The following is a 17534-nucleotide window of genomic DNA, read 5'->3' on the forward strand; positions in this document are numbered from 1 at the left end:
ACGTGCCACGATTGTTTTTATCATTATCATTAGGAGTAGTAGTAGTAGTAAAATAGTTGGAAAATATTAGCACGTCACACGTGCCACGATTGCTTTTATCATCATCATTATTAGCAGTAGTAGTAGTAGTGAAATAGTTGGAAAATATTAGCACGTCACAGGTGCCACGATTGTTTTTATCATTATTAGTAGTAGCAGTAGTAGTAGTAAAATATTTGGAAAATATTAGCACGTCACATGAGCCACGATTGCTTTTATCATCATCATTATTAGTAGTAGTCGTAGTAAAATAGTTGGAAAATATTAGCACGTCACACGTGCCACGACTGTTTTTATCATCATCATTATTAGTAGTAGCAGTAGTAGAATAGTTGGAAAATATTAGCACGTCACACGTGCCACGATTGTTTTTATCATCATCATTAGTAGTAGTAGTAGTAAGATAGTTGGAAAATATTAGCACGTCACACGTGCCACGATTGTTTTTATCATTATCATTAGTAGTAGTAATAGTAGTAAAATAGTTGGAAAATATTAGCACGTCACACGTGTCACGATTGTTTTTATCATTATTATTAGTAGTAGTAGTAAAATAGTTGGAAAATATTAGCACGTCACACGTGCCACGATTGTTTTTATCATTATCATTAGTAGTAGTAGTAAAATAGTTGGAAAATATTAGCACGTCACACATGCCACGATTGTTTTTATCATTATTGTTATTATTATTAGTAGTAGTAGTAGTAAAATAGTTGGAAAATATTAGCACATCACACATGCCACGATTGCTTTTACCATTATCATTAGTAGTAGTAGTAGTAGTAGTAGTAGTAGTAGTAGTAGTAAAATAGTTGGAAAATATTAGCACGTCACACGTGCCACGATTGTTTTTATCATCATCATTATTAGTAGTAGTAGTAGTAAAATAGTTGGAAAATATTAGCACGTCACACGTGCCATGATTGTTTTTATCATTATTATTAGTAGTAGTAGTAAAATAGTTGGAAAATATTAGCACGTCACACGTGCCACGACTGTTTTTATCATCATCATTATTAGTAGTAGCAGTAGTAGAATAGTTGGAAAATATTAGCACGTCACACGTGCCACGATTGTTTTTATCATCATCATTAGTAGTAGTAGTAGTAAGATAGTTGGAAAATATTAGCACGTCACACGTGCCACGATTGTTTTTATCATTATCATTAGTAGTAGTAATAGTAGTAAAATAGTTGGAAAATATTAGCACGTCACACGTGTCACGATTGTTTTTATCATTATTATTATTAGTAGTAGTAAAATAGTTGGAAAATATTAGCACGTCACACGTGCCACGATTGTTTTTATCATTATCATTAGTAGTAGTAGTAAAATAGTTGGAAAATATTAGCACGTCACACATGCCACGATTGTTTTTATCATTATTGTTATTATTATTAGTAGTAGTAGTAGTAAAATAGTTGGAAAATATTAGCACATCACACATGCCACGATTGCTTTTACCATTATCATTAGTAGTAGTAGTAGTAGTAGTAGTAGTAGTAGTAGTAGTAAAATAGTTGGAAAATATTAGCACGTCACACGTGCCACGATTGTTTTTATCATCATCATTATTAGTAGTAGTAGTAGTAAAATAGTTGGAAAATATTAGCACGTCACACGTGCCACGATTGTTTTTATCATTATTATTAGTAGTAGTAGTAAAATAGTTGGAAAATATTAGCACGTCACACGTGCCACGACTGTTTTTATCATCATCATTATTAGTAGTAGTAGAAGTAAAACAGTTGGAAAATATTAGCACGTCATACGTGCCATGATTGTTTTTAGCATCATCATTAGTAGTAGTAGTAAAATAGTTGGAAAATATTAGCACGTCACACATGCCACGATTGTTTTTATCATTAGTAGTAGTAGTAGTAAAATAGTTGGAAAATATTAGCACATCACATGTGCCACGATTGTTTTTACCATTATCATTAGTAGTAGTAGTAGTAGTAAAATAGTTGGAAAATATTAGCACATCACACGTGCCACGATTGTTTTTATCATTATTATTAGTAGTAGTAGTAAAATAGTTGGAAAATATTAGCACGTCACACGTGCCACAATTGTTTTTGTCATCATTATTAGTAGTAGTAGTACAATAGTTGGAAAATTGTAAGCACTTCACACGTGCCATAATTGTTTTTATCATCATTATTAGTAGTAGTAGTAGTAGTTGTAGTACAATAGTTGGAAAATAGTAAGCACTTCACACGTGCCATAATTCTTTTTATCATCATTATTAGTAGTAGTAGTAAAATAGTTGGAAAATAGCACTTCACACGTGCCATAATTGTTTTTATCATTAGTAGTAGTAGTAGTAGTAAAATAGTTGGAAAATTGTAAGCACTTCACACGTGCCACAATTGTTTTTATCATCATTATTAGTAGTAAAATAGTTGGAAAATAGTAAGCACTTCACACGTGCCACAATTGTTGTTTTTATCATCATTATTAGCAGTAGTAGTAGTAAAATAGTTGGAAAATAGTAAGCACTTCACACGTGCCACAATTGTTGTTGTTCTTCATTCATTCATTCATTCATTCAATCGTATTTATTGAGCGCTTACTGTGTGCAGAGCACTGGACTAAGCGCTTGGGAAGTCCAAGTCGGCAACATCTAGAGCCAGTCCCTACCCAACAACGGGCTCACAGTCTAGAAGGGGGAGACGGGCAACAAAACAACACATATTAACAAAATAAAATCAATAGAATCGTCAATCTGTACAAGTCAAATAAATAGAGGAATAAATCGGGACAAGCATTCATTCATTCATTCATTCAATCGTATTTATTGAGCGCTTACTGTGTGCAGAGCACTGGACTAAGCGGTTGGGAAGCCCAAGTCGGCAACATCTAGAGCCGGTCCCTACCCGGCGGCGGGCTCACAGTCTAGAAGGGGGAGACGGGCAACAAAACGTATTAACAAAAGAAAATAAATAGAATAGACATATATTGTACAGTATACTGTATAGAATATATAGTATACTATATATATAGAATATATCTACACATACATGTACATATTAACAAAAGAAAATAAATAGAATAGACATACATTGTATAGTATACTGTATAGAATATATAGTATGCTATATATAGAATATACATATACATACACATACATATTAACAAAAGAAAATAAATAGAATAGACATATATTGTATGGTATACTGTATAGAATATATAGTATACTATATATAGAATATATATACATACACATGCACATTAACAAAAGAAAATAAATAGAATAGACATTATATAGTATACTGGATAGAATATATAGCATACTATATATATAGAATATATATATAAGCATACATATACATATTAACAAAAGAAAATAAATAGAATAGGCATATATTGTATAGTATACTGCATAGAATATATAGTATATTATATTTACAGAATATATATATACACATATTAAAAGAAAATAAATAGAATAGACATATATTGTATAGTATACTGTATAGAATATATAGCATGCTATATAGAGAGTATATATATACATATTAACAAAAAAATAAATAGAATAGACATATAGTGTATACTGCATAGAATATATAGTATACTATATTTACAGAATATATATATATATTAAAAGAAAATAGAATAGATATATATTGTATAGTACACTGTATAGAATATATAGCATGCTATGTAGAGAGTATATATATACATATTAACAAAAAAATAAATAGAATAGACATATAGTGTATACTGCATAGAATATATAGTATACTATATTTACAGAATATATATATATATACATATTAAAAGAAAATAAATAGAATAGATATATATTGTATAGTATACTGTATAGAATATATAGCATGCTATATAGAGAGTATATATATATACATATTAACAAAAAAATAGAATAGACATATAGTATATAGTATGCTGTATAGACTATATAGCATACTACATATATAGAATATGTATATATATACACATATTAACAAAAGAAAATAGACTAGACATATATTGTATAGTATGCTGTATAGAATATATGGCATACTATATGGAATGTATAGAATCCATATTTATATCTATGTAGATATAAATATATAGATTCTATACCTATATCTATATCCTATATTTATATAAATATATATAGATAGAATATATATATATATAGAATAGTATACTATGTAGAATATACAGACATATGTAGAGGTGCTGTGGGGAGGGGGAGAGGAAAAAGGGGGCTCAGCTCTCCATATCTAAGCCAGAATCCTCCCGGAGCATTATTATTATTATTATTATTATCATCTGATTTCTTGATTGAGGGACGGAGAGCGGGAAGAAGAAAGGATGGAGAGGAAGGAGCCCCGGGGATCAGAGCTCTTCCGTCACGGACGGGAGGCGGTCCCGCGGCCCCCCCCCGGCGGGGCGGTCTCTTCTCCGTGACCCCTCTGCCCGCGGACAGCCGGTAGTCTGACCCCCGACCCGGTCCCATTTAACGAGGACCGTTCCCGACGGAGCCGGGGAACGAAGGGAAAAAAAAAAGGGGGGGGCACCCGAAGAAGGGATGAGGGAGAGTGGAATCACCTGGCCTGTCCACGCGCCTTTGGAGAACTATGGTTACAGCGAGGAACCCTTGCTTCGCCAAAGGCGAGGAAAGGACAAGCCAGGCGATCACGCTGGCGGACTCCGGACGCGGCTCGGAGCTTCCGGATCCCGGGCCGCATCTCCCGAAACGGGGTTCGGATCCCGGCTCGGCCGACCGGCAGCCGTGTGGCTCTGGGCAAGTCGCTTCTCCGGGCCTCGGTTCCCTCGTCTGGAAAATGGGGATGGAGCCCGTGGGACAACCTTGTATCCCCCCGGCGCTTAGAACAGTGCTTTGCACACAGGGAGCTCTTAACAAATACCGTCATCGTTATTATTATTATTATTATTATTATTACCGTACGCGGTTTAGACCAAATGGCTGCCCTGAAAACCTCTTCCAGGGGGATCGCGCTCCGGAGGCTAAACAAGCCTTCGACGAGGGCTGGGAATTAAGGCCGCGTCAGCCGTGACGGGATGTCAACGGAGACTCGGCCAGCCGGGATGAGAACGTCGCTCTAGACGCGACCGGACGCTCCGCGGCCCGAGTCGGGGCGGGACGGGGCAACCCACCCGCTCGTCCCACGCTCCAAAGCGGAACGCGAAATCCCGACGGAGGCCGCCTCGACCGAGTGAGAGAAGGATTCCAGAACGCAAAGGGGGGGGAAATGACTACGCGAAGTCACGCCCACTTCTGGGAACGGGAAAAGCCTCCTCTCCGCCCCCGGAGATCCGGGACAGATCTCTCCCCCGCCGCCATCTGCGCATCCGGACGGCGGATCCGGCCCCCGCCGGGGATCCCGGGCCAGGGAAAGCGGGCCCTCCGCGACGAGCGCGGCGACTGCCGGGACTCGCTCGGTGCCTGATCCGGAAGGGAGCCCCCGTGATGGGTTCCCCCTTGGCCGTTACGGGACGGGGGCGGCCCGCGAACCCATCCCCGCGTCCAGAGAAAAGAGGGTCCGTCGCCTCCTGGCTCCGATTCCCCCGAGGTCCGGGTCGGATGCTTCCCGGCGATCCGCCGGGGATCGCCGGGTCGTTCGGGCCACATTCCGGGGCTCCAGCTCAGTTGGCCCGTCGGCGGCCGGTTGTCTCGCTCGCGTTTCCTCTCCCTGACGTTTCGCGCCGGCTCGACCGGCCGAAGCACGGCCTCGCCGAGGCGTCTACCTAAATTGAAATGACTTACCGGGGTCGCCCCGCCGCCTCCAACGACCTTCCCTTCGCACGCGCCTCACACCGGGCGGACGCTCTGCCCGACGGGGTCCCCCCACGGACCGCCTGCTTCCGCCCGTTGGATCGCGCGAGGTTTCCGAGCCAAGCGGGGAAGATTCGGAGCCCGGGGGAGGTGACTATTACAGCGAACCCGACCACCACCGAAAGGTCTGCGGTTCTCTCGGGATTCCCCGGGAGTAGGGGACGAGCGTTTTCAGCCTCTCGAGACAAACGCCGTAATTGAAGAGCAAGCTAAACGGGCCCGCGCGACGCGGCGGAGGCCTTACTTTTCGGCGACGCTCTTCAGCCCGGCTAATTCCTTTTCGGCCACGCGCAGCTCGGCCTCTCTCGCTCGTAGCTCGTCTTGGACACCCCTGAGCTCTTGCAGCTTGGTCAGGACCGAAGCCGCCTGCGATCGGGCGCCTGGAACCAAGCGAAATGGGGAAGCCCATCGATTCCCGCCCCGGGAACGCCGCGCCGCCCGGTTACGGGGAGATGGATTCCGCTTCACGGGCTGCGTGGGGGCTGGACTCCCCCGGTGCTTAGTACGCGGCAGGAAGCGCTCGCTAAATACGCCCCAATGATCCGTAGACGGGATCCCGGCTCTCCAAGGGTCTCACCGTCTCTCTCCAGTCCAACGGGGGATCGAGAGGGTGTCCGACCTGACCGTACCGCATCTACCCCGCCACTGGCCACAGTGCTTAGCATGGCATGAGAGCTTAACAAGTAATAATAATAACGATGATGGCACTTGTTAAGTCCTTACGACATGCCAAGCGCCGGGGAGCGATTCCTCTTATTATCGTCGGCGCTTACGACGTGCCGAGCGCCGTTCTAAGCGCCGGGGAGCGATTCCTCTTATTATCGTCGGCGCTTACGACACGCCGAGTGCCGTTCTAAGCACCGGGGAGCGATTCCTATTATTATCATCAGCGCTTACGACGTGCCGAGCGCTGCTCTAAGCACCAGGGAGCGATTCCTATTATTATCATCGGCGCTTACGACGTGCCGAGCGCTGCTCTAAGCACCGGGGAGCGATTCCTATTATTATCGTCGGCGCTTACTATGCTCCGAACGCCGTTCTAAGCGCCGGGGAGCGTTTCCTCTTATTATCGTCGGCACTTACGACATGCCGAGCGCCGTTCTAAGCACCAGGGAGCGATTCCTATTATTATCATCAGCGCTTACGACGTGCCGAGTGCTGCTCTAAGCACCGGGGAGCGATTCCTATTATTATCGTCGGCGCTTAGTATGCTCCGAGCGCCGTTCTAAGAGCCGGGGAGCGATTCCTATTATTATCATCATCGGCGCTTACGGCGTGCCGAGCGCCGTTCTAAGCGCCGGGGAGCGATTCCTATTATTATCGTCGGCGCTTACGACGTGCCGAGCGCCGTTCTAAGCACCGGGGAGCGATTCCTATTATTATCGTCGGCGCTTACGACGTGCCGAGCGCTGCTCTAAGCACCGGGGAGCGATTCCTATTATTATCGTCGGCGCTTACTATGCTCCGAACGCCATTCTAAGCGCCGGGGAGCGTTTCCTCTTATTATCGTCGGCACTTACGACATGCCGAGCACCGTTCTAAGCGCCAGGGAGCGATTCCTCTTATTATCATCGGCGCTTAAGATGTGCCGAGCGCCGTTCTAACCGCCGAGGAGCGTTTCCTCTTATTATCGTCGGCACTTACAACGTGCCAAGCGCCGTTCTAAGCACCGGGGAGCGATTCCTATTATTATCGTCAGCGCTTACGACGTGCTGAGTGCCGTTCTAAGCGCCGGGGAGCGATTCCCATTATTATCATCGGCGCTTACAATGTGCCGAGTGCCGTTCTAAGCGTCGGGGAGCGTTTCCTCTTATTATCATCAGTGCTTACGACGCGCCGAGCACCGTTCTAAGCGCCGGGGAGCGTTTCCCGTTATTATCGTCGGCGCTGATGACGTGCCAAGCGCCGTTCTAAGCGCCAGGGAGCTTTTCCTCTTATTATCGTCAGCGCTTACAACGCGCCGAGCGCCGCTCTTCGCGCCGGGGAGCGTTTCCTCTTATTATCGTCGGCGCTTACAACATGCCGAGCGCCGCTCTAAGCACCGGGGAGCGTTTCCTCTTATTATCGTAGGCGCTTACGACATGCCAAGCGTCGTTCTAAGCACCGGAGAGTGATTCCTATTATTATCGTCGGCGCTTACGACGTGCCGAGCGCCGCTCTAAGCACCGGGGAGCGTTTCCTCTTATTACCGTCGGGCCGACAGACACTAAAAACACCTTCCGGACGGGAGGAAGTGACACGGCCTACTGAAAAGGGCAGGGATCTGAGTTCTAATTATCACTCCCCGCCCCGGGCCGTGAGCAGCTCGCCGTGGGCGGGGATCGTCGCTGTCTGCTGGTATTAGACTTTCCCAAGCACTTCAACGCCGCGATCCGCAACAACCGCAGAGCGAGCCGGGCCCGAAACCACGGAAGAGAGCCCGGCAGGACATCCGTCCGCGTATTCAGCGGGAGCCGGACGCGGGAGACCCAGCTACGAGGGATACGGTTTGCCCCCCGGTGAAGTCGGGGGAGACGTCACCTCCGCCCCGACTCTTCAAAATCCTCTAAGGCCGCAACGAGGCGAGGACAACGGCCAGAATCGCCGCTCCTCGGAAGAGAGCCCTTCCGGAGATCTGGGGCGCTCCGTCGGCGTCCTTTACCGAGCAGCCGGATTTTCCGGGCACCCGGAAGGAACGGTCCCGGCCGCCCCCCCCCCCCCCACCGCCGTCCGAGGACCTTTCCTCGATTCCCTTTCGGGGCCTTCGCGTCCCGAGCGCGGCCGGGAATCCCGCACTGACCTCCGCTTAAGGTCCCGCGCGGGTCAAAGGTGTCACCGCCGAGGGTGACGGTTTTCGTCATGATCCTTTTATCGAAAGTCACTTTCTTGGCGCCGTCCAGGTGGGCGCAGACGAAGGTCGTGCCGAAGACGTACTCCATGGCTTGCTGAAGTTCGGGCTCGTAGCCCACCAGGGAAAGCGCCACGTGCACGTTGTCGGCGCCCACCTGCAAGGGAGAGAGAAGTACGCGACGCCGGGTCACCTCCCCGGTAATATTATTATTATTATTATATTATAATAGTCCTTTTTGAGGTCCAGAAATCACCCCTACCCGCAGTTTTGCTTCAATTCCTGTCCCCCTTCGCGGATCGGTCAACTCCTTGAGGGCGGAGATCACGTCCCACTCTACCGCAAGCGCTCAGACGCCCCCGATCGAACCTCCCGCCGACTTACCAGCTTCTCCGCCATTTTCAGAGTTTCCGGCCCGATACTCCTGGCTGAGATTTTGTTGAGGGGAATTATGGTGTACCGGCGTTTCAGCTCGCCCTTCTCAAGCAGCTTTTTACCAGTGACCTAAATTAAATAACACACGGTCGAGAGGACAAAAGAGGTAACTGGGGGAGGGCAGGGGAACAAAGAAAGGCGGGGACATTTCGGGATGTAATCGGGGCGGACGTTGGAAAATTTAGGCACCCGCGGGGCCGCCCTTTAAAGTAGGTATGGTCCTTTTTTGGCACCGAGGAGCAGCTCTTGTGGTCCGAAATAAGAGATCGGGGGGCACAGGACGACTCACGGGACCGAAGGGGGTTTTCCGGAGACCGCGGGATCTGGGCCAGGAAGTTAGACGCGGCGCTTTGAACGCCCTTGAGCCTTTTTTCCAAACTCGATCAACTTACCTCCGTGTCCACCACCACGTGGTAGAGCTGCCCGCCGGCCACGACCTCTAGAGCCGTTATCGTGGACGGGTCTTTGACGCTAATCAACGAAGCGACGAGCCCTTTAACCTTGTTTCTGTTCCAGTTCGCCTCCGGATCCCTTAAACGAGGGGGGGAAAGAAAGCGAACGCACGGGTTAGTCTCCCGGGAAAAAACAGAGCTAAAACACAAACGTATACCGATTTAGGTGACTTCCCAACACGCGGCCTCGGAATCGGAAGCGGGAGCGGTTAACGGATTCATCCTCTCGATCGTAGTCATCGAGCGCTTCATGTAACGGATACACGAGTAACGACGGAATGGATAACTTGGATTACAGCAATGACTTCAAGCGCTTCTTGACTGACGCGGGAAGAAAAAGCCGGTCGGAAAACCCGCAACGCTGCGCTGATCGTACGATACTTCAACGATGATAATAATAATAATAATGGTATTTATTAAGCGCTTAGTACGTGCAAAGCACTGTTCTAAGTGCCGCTCTAACAGTGACAGAGAGAAGCAGGCCGTCTGCTCACTTGGTGGCCCAACCCAAATCAGTACATGGATTTCATACAAGTTCCGGCGGGCACAGTGGGGAACCTTGGGCAAGTCACTTGCATTTCGCTCTACCTCGGTTTCCTCAACTGGGAAACGGAGATTCAACGCCCGTTTCCCCCTCCGACTCGGACTGTGAGCCCAGCGTGCGAGAGGGACTGTCTCTAACCGGGTTACAGTGTCTACCCCGGTGCTTGGCACCTGGTAAACGCCTAACGAGCATCATTAAAAAAAAAAATCTTATTTATTTTATTTGTACAGATTTATTCTATTTATTTTATTTCGTTAATATGTTTTGTTTTGTCGTCCATCTCCCCCTTCTAGACCACGAGCCCACCATCGGGTAGGGACCGGCTCTATGTGCTGCTGACTTGGACTTCCCAAGTGCTTAGTCCAGTGCTGGGCACCTAGTAAATGCCTAACGAGCACCATTAAAAAAAAAATCATATTTATTTATTTTATTTGTACATATTTATTCTATTTATTTTATTTCGTGAATATGTTTGGTTTTGTTCTCCGTCTCCCCCTTCTAGACCGTGAGCCCGCCATCGGGTAGGGACCGGCTCTAGATGTTGCCGACTTCCCAAGTGCTTAGTCCGGTGCTGGGCACCTAGTAAACGCCTAACGAGCCTCATTAAAAAAAAATCATATTTATTTATTTTATTTGTACATATTTATTCTATTTATTTTATTTCGTTAATATGTTTGGTCTTGTTCTCTGTCTCCCCCTTCTAGACTGGGAGCCCGCCGTCGGGTAGGGACTGTCTCTATCTGTTGCCGACTTGGACTTTCCAAGTGCTTAGTCCGGTGCTGGGCACCTAGTAAACGCCTAACGAGCACCATTTAAAAAAAAAATCATTTATTTATTTATTTTATTTGTGCATATTTATTCTATTTATTTTATTTCGTGAATATGTTTGGTTTTGTTCTCCGTCTCCCCCGTCTAGACCGCGAGCCCACCGTCGGGTAGGGACCGTCTCTATCTGTTGCCGACTTGGACTTCCCAAGCGCTTAGTCCGGTGCTTGGCACCTAGTAAACGCCTAACGAGCATCATTTTAAAAAAAATCATATTTATTTATTTATGCATATTTATTCTATTTATTTTATTTCGTTAATATGTTTGGTCTTGTTCTCCGTCTCCCCCTTCTAGACTGTGAGCCCGCCGTCGGGTCGGGACTGTCTCTCTGTGTTGCCGACTTTTCCCAAGCGCTTAGTCCGGTGCTCTGCACGCAGGAAGCGCTCAATAAATACGACTGACTGAATGAATGAATGTCGGGAAAATGGCAGAGAGAAAATTAAATGTTTTCCCTTCGGGGAAACAGTAGCATCTTCCGAACTTCAGGCACATTTTACAGATGCTTTAATGGGGCGCGAATCCGGTGAGATTCTCCAGAGAAGCGGCGTGGCTCAGTGGAAGGAGCCCGGGCCGGGGAAGCCGGAGGTCTTGGGTTCGAATCCCGGCTCCGCCGCTTGCCGGCTCGGGTGACCTTGGGCACGTCACTTCACTCCTCCGGGCCTCGGTCACCTCCTCGGCAAAACGGGGCTCCCGACCGGGAGCCCCACGTGGGACGGGGCCATTGTCCCACCTGATTAACTTCGACTCATTCAGTCAGTCGCATTTATTGAGCGCCTACTGGGCGCAGAGCACTGTACTAAGCGCTTGGGAAGTACGCGTTGGTTAGTTAGTTCCATTTACCCCAGCGCTTCGCACACGGTAAGAGGACGACCTGATTAGGTTGTATCTCCATCCCCCCCCCCGCCTTACCTCCTTCCCTTCCCCACAGCACCCGTATATATGTTTGTCCGGATTTATTCCTCTATTTATTGATTTATTTTACTTGTACATATCTATTCGATTTATTTGATTTTGTTAATATGTTTGGTTTTGTCCTCTGTCTCCCCCTTCTAGACCGCGAGCCCGCTGTCGGGTAGGGACCGTCTCTATATGTTGCCGACTCGGACTTCCCAAGCGCTTAGTCCAGTGCTCTGCACACAGAAAGCGCTCAATAAATACGATTGATTGATTGATTGATCTACCCCAGCGCTTAGCGAATACCATAATAGCAAGAGCCGTCTTACTTGTATTCAAACTGGAGGTTCGGGAACCTGGACAGCAGAGCCTCGTATTTTTCTCTGAGCTTATTGACGTTGCGCGAGAGCTGCCTGGATTTTTCCAGGAGATTTTCTTCCTTGTTATCTAAACGAACAAGCCAAAAAGAACCGTTCCGGTGAAACCCGCGTAATTTCGAAGAACTTTACTAGCATATTCATTCGATCGTATTTATTGAGCGCTTAACTGTGTGCCGAGCATTTACTTAAAATGTGCGTGTGTGGTTTCGGGGCGGGGGGAAAGCGTGCGCGCGGCACTTATTGTGACATTTCACCTGTGTGTGCCTAAAAAAAAAAACCACGGCACTTATTGTGACAATTCACCTGTGTGTGCCTAAAAAAAAAAAAAAACCAATGCAGAACTCCCACACTGGGCACACAAAGTGCGTCTACTGGAGCCCAAGAAACACTTTTCCTTTTTCACGAGATTCTTAAACTTCTACTTTCGGCAAAACAGTCGTAGCTCTGCTCCTCACGTTTATTAGAAATCACCTCTCTAGCGAACCGGTGACAGATATTGATCGAGAGCCACACACGGGTGAATGCGGACAGCGTCTTTTTACCAAATATTAACCCTATTGATCGAGAACCATATACGGGTAAATGCGGACAGCATCTTTTTTTACCAAATATTAACTCTACTGATCGAGAACCATACATGGGTGAATGCGGACAGCATCTTTTTACCAAATATTAACTCTACTGATTGAGAACCGTACACGGGTGAATGCGGACAGCATCTTTTTACCAAATATTAACTATTGATCGAGAACCACACACGGGTGAATGCAGACAGCATCTTTTTTTTTTATCAAATATTAACTCTACTGATCGAGAACCACACACGGGTGAATGCGGACAGCACCTTTTTCCCAAATATTAACTATTGATCGAGAACTACACACGGGTGAATGCAGACAGCATCTTTTTTTACCAAATATTAACTCTACTGATTGAGAACCGTACACGGGTGAATGCGGACAGCATCTTTTTACCAAATATTAACTCTACTGATCGAGAACCACACACGGGTGGATGCGGAAAGCATCTTTTTCCCAAATATTAACTCTACTGATCGAGAACCACACACGGGTGAATGCGGACAGCAACTTTTTCCCAAATATTAACTCTACTGATTGAGAACCACACACGGGTGAATGCGGACAGCATCTTTTTCCCAAATATTAACTCTACTGATCAGGAACCACACACGGGTGAATGCAGACAGCATCTTTTTTTTTACCAAATATTAACTCTACTGATTGAGAACCGTACACGGGTGAATGTGGGCAGCATCTTTTCCCCAAATATTAACTCTACTGATCGAGAACCACACACAGGTGAATGCGGACAGCATCTTTTTCCCAAATATTAACTCTATTGATCGGGAACCACACACGGGTGAATGCGGACAGCATCTTTTTCCCAAATATTAACTCTACTGATCGAGAACCACACACGGGTGAATGCGGACAGCATCTTTTTCCCAAATATTAACTGTACTGATCGAGAACCACACACGGGTGAATGCGGACAGCATCTTTTTCCCAAATATTAACTCTACTGATCGAGAACCACACGTGGGTGAATGCGGACAGCCTCTTTTTCCCAAATATTAACTCTACTGATCGAGAACCGTACACGGGTGAATGCGGACAGCATCTTTTTACCAAATATTAACTATTGATCGAGAACCACACACGGGTGAATGCAGACAGCATCTTTTTTTACCAAATATTAACTCTACTGATTGAGAACCGTACACGGGTGAATGCGGACAGCATCTTTTTACCAAATATTAACTCTACTGATCGAGAACCACACACGGGTGGATGCGGACAGCATCTTTTTCCCAAATATTAACTCTACTGATCGAGAACCACACACGGGTGGATGCGGACAGCAACTTTTTCCCAAATATTAACTCTACTGATCGAGAACCACACGTGGGTGAATGCGGACAGCATCTTTTTACCAAATATTAACTCTACTGATCAAGAACCACACACGGGTGAATGAGGACAGCATCTTTTTACCAAATATTAACTCTACTGATTGAGAACCGTACACTGGTGAATGCGGACAGCATCTTTTTACCAAATATTAACTATTGATCGAGAACCACACACGGGTGAATGCAGACAGCATCTTTTTTTTTACCAAATATTAACTCTACTGATCGAGAACCACACACGGGTGAATGCGGACAGCACCTTTTTCCCAAATATTAACTATTGATCGAGAACCACACACGGGTGAATGCAGACAGCATCTTTTTTTTACCAAATATTAACTCTACTGATTGAGAACCGTACACGGGTGAATGTGGGCAGCATCTTTTTCCCAAATATTAACTCTACTGATCGAGAACCACACACGGGTGAATGCGGACAGCATCTTTTTCCCAAATATTAACTCTTCTGATCGAGAACCACACGCGGGTGAGTGCAGACAGAATCTTTTTTACCAAATATTAACTCTACTGATCGAGAACCACACACGGGTGAATGCGGACAGCATCTTTTTCCCAAATATTAACTCTACTGATTGAGAACCGTACACGGGTGAATGCGGACAGAATCTTTTTCCCAAATATTAATTCTACTGATCGAGAACCACACACGGGTAAACGCAGACGGCATCTTTTTACCAAATAATAACTCTATTGATCGAGAACCACACACGGGTGAATGCAGACAGCATCTTTTTCCCAAATATTAACTCTATTGATCGAGAAATGCGGACAGCATCTTTTTCCCAAATATTAACTCTACTGATCGAGAACCACACACGGGTGAACGCGGACGGCATCTTTTTACCAAATAATAACTCTATTGATCGAGAACCATACACGGGTGAATGCGGACATGGCATCTTTTCACCAAATATTAACTCTTGGGACAAAAGGTGGACAAATAATATCCATCTAGACCGTGAGCCCAGCGCTGGGTAGGGACCGCCTCTATCTGCTGCCGACCTGTACTTTCCAAGCGCTTAGTACAGTGCTCGGGCACCCGGTCGGCGCTCAAGAAATACGACTGAATGGATGATATGCCGTACAAGGATTCGGGCGTCGTAATTTTAATTCAAAGCTTTTGTTTCCCCCCGACGCTATCAAGCAAAGCTACGCCCAACCGAATAGCCGGTAATGCTTTCAACGGCCCTTCGTATGACGCTCTGGAAGATTTCTAAATCTGAATGACGTTTAAAATGATATTTTTTCTCTCCTCCTTCCCCTCCCCACAGCCCCCATATATATGTTTGTACAGATTTATTGCTCTATTTATTTTACTTGTCCACATTTACTGTTCTATTAACGATGTGTATATAGCTATAATTCTATTTCTTCTGATGGCATTGACCCTATTCTATTTATTTCATTAATGATGTGTATATAGCTATAATTCTATTTCTTCTGACGGCACTGACACCCGTCTACTTGTCTTGTCGTCCGTCTCACCCTTCTAGACTGGAAGCCCGCTGTCGGGTAGGGACCGGCTCTATCTGTCGCCGACTTGGACTTCCCAAGCGCTTAGTACAGTGCTCTGCACAGAGGAAGCGCTCAATAAATACGATTGAATGAATGAATGTCTACATTTTTTCCTCTGCACACAGTAAGCGCTCAATAAATACGACTGAATGAGTGAATGAATGTCTACATTTTGTGCTTTGTTTCGTTGTCTGTCTTCCCCTTCTAGATTGGGAGCCCGCTGTCGGGTAGGGACTGTCTCTGTCACTGACTTCTCCTTCCCAAGCGCTTAGTACAGTGCTCCACACTCAGTAAGCGCTCAATAAATACGATTGAATGAATGAATGTCTACATTTTTTGCTTTGTTTCGTTGTCTGTCTTCCCCTTCTACACTGGGAGCCCGTTGTCGGGCAGGGACCGTCTCTCTATGTTGCCAAGCGCCTAGTACAGAGCTCTGCACACAGTAAGCGCTCAATAAATACGATTGAATGAATGAATGAATGTCTACATTTTTTGCTCTGCACACAGTAAGTGCTCAATAAATACGATTGAATGAATGAATGAATGAATGTCTACATTTTTTGCTCTGCACACAGTAAGTGCTCAATAAATACGATTGAATGAATGAATGAATGAATGTCTACATTTTTTGCTTTATTTTGTTGTCCGTCTTCCCCTTCTAGACTGGGAGCCCGTTGTTGGGTAGGGACCATCTCTCTATGTTGCCAAGCACTTAGTACAGTGCTCTGCACACAGTAAGTGCTCAATAAATATGACTGAGTGAATGAATGAATGAATGTCTATTTTTTGCTTTATTTTGTTGTCTATCTTCCCCTTCTAGACCGGGAGCCCGTTGTTGGGTAGGGACCGGCTGTCTACGTTGCCAAGTGCTCTGCTCTGCACACAGTAAGCGCTTAATAAATACGATTGAATGAATGAATGTCTACATTTATTGCTCTGCACACAGTAAGTGCTCAATAAATACGACAATGAATGAATGAATGTCTACATTTTGTGCTTTGTTTCGTTGTCTGTCTTCCCCTTCTAGATTGTGAGCCCGCTGTCGGGTAGGGACAGTCTCTATCTGTCGCCGACTTGTCCTTCCCAAGTGCTTAGTACAGTGCTCCACACTCAGTAAGCGCTCAATAAATACGATTGAATGAATGAATGAATGTCTACATTTTTTGCTTTATTTTGTTGTCTGTCTTCTCCTTCTAGACTGGGAGCCCATTGTCGGGTAGGGACCATCTCTCTATGTTGCCAAGCGCCTAGTACAGTGCTCTGCACACAGGAAGCGCTCAATAAATAAGATTGAATGAATGAATGAATGTCTACATTTTTTGCTCTGCACACAGTAAGCGGTCAATAAATACGATTGAATGAATGAATGAATGTCTACATTTTGTGCTTTGCTTCGTTGTCTGTCTTCCCCTTCTAGACTGGAAGCCCGTTGTCGGGTAGGGACCGTCTCTCTATGTTGCCAAGCGCCTAGTACAGTGCTCTGCACACAGTAAGCGCTCAATAAATACAATTGAATGAATGAATGTCTAGATTTTTTGCTCTGCACACATTAAGCGCTCAATAAATACGATTGAGTGAATGAATGAATGAATGAATGTCTACATTTTTTGCTTTATTTCGTTGTCTGTCTTCCTCTTCTAGACTGGGAGCCCGCTGTCGGGTAGGGACCGTCTCTCTATGCTGCCAAGCGCCTAGTACAGTGCTCTGCACACAGTAAGCGCTCAATAAATACGACGGAATGAATGAATGTCTAGATTCTTTGCTCTGCACACAGTAAGCGCTCAATAAATATGACTGAATGAATGAATGAATGAATGTCTACATTTTGTGCTTTATTTTGTTGTCTGTCTTCCCCT

General features: G+C 45.6%; 1 protein-coding gene across 2 annotated transcripts in view; it reads right to left on the reverse strand.

The window, feature by feature from the left end:
• SMC2 (structural maintenance of chromosomes 2) overlaps positions 1-17534 on the reverse strand; it is a 107222-nt gene that overhangs the window by 38318 nt on the left and 51370 nt on the right. For both annotated transcript variants that reach the window (XR_005457051.1, XM_038770361.1), the window contains exons 12-16: positions 12159-12276; positions 9506-9644; positions 9063-9182; positions 8631-8835; positions 6096-6231 (exon numbers count right to left, since the gene is read on the reverse strand). Coding sequence is in view for 1 of the 2 variants with exons in the window: in XM_038770361.1 (XP_038626289.1) it covers positions 6096-6231; positions 8631-8835; positions 9063-9182; positions 9506-9644; positions 12159-12276 (718 nt within the window). In the remaining variant the exon portion in view is untranslated. The remainder of the gene's footprint in view (positions 1-6095; positions 6232-8630; positions 8836-9062; positions 9183-9505; positions 9645-12158; positions 12277-17534) is intronic.

Source organism: Tachyglossus aculeatus, chromosome X3 (assembly GCF_015852505.1).
Source record: "Tachyglossus aculeatus isolate mTacAcu1 chromosome X3, mTacAcu1.pri, whole genome shotgun sequence".
Taxonomy (NCBI): Eukaryota; Metazoa; Chordata; class Mammalia; order Monotremata; family Tachyglossidae; genus Tachyglossus; species Tachyglossus aculeatus.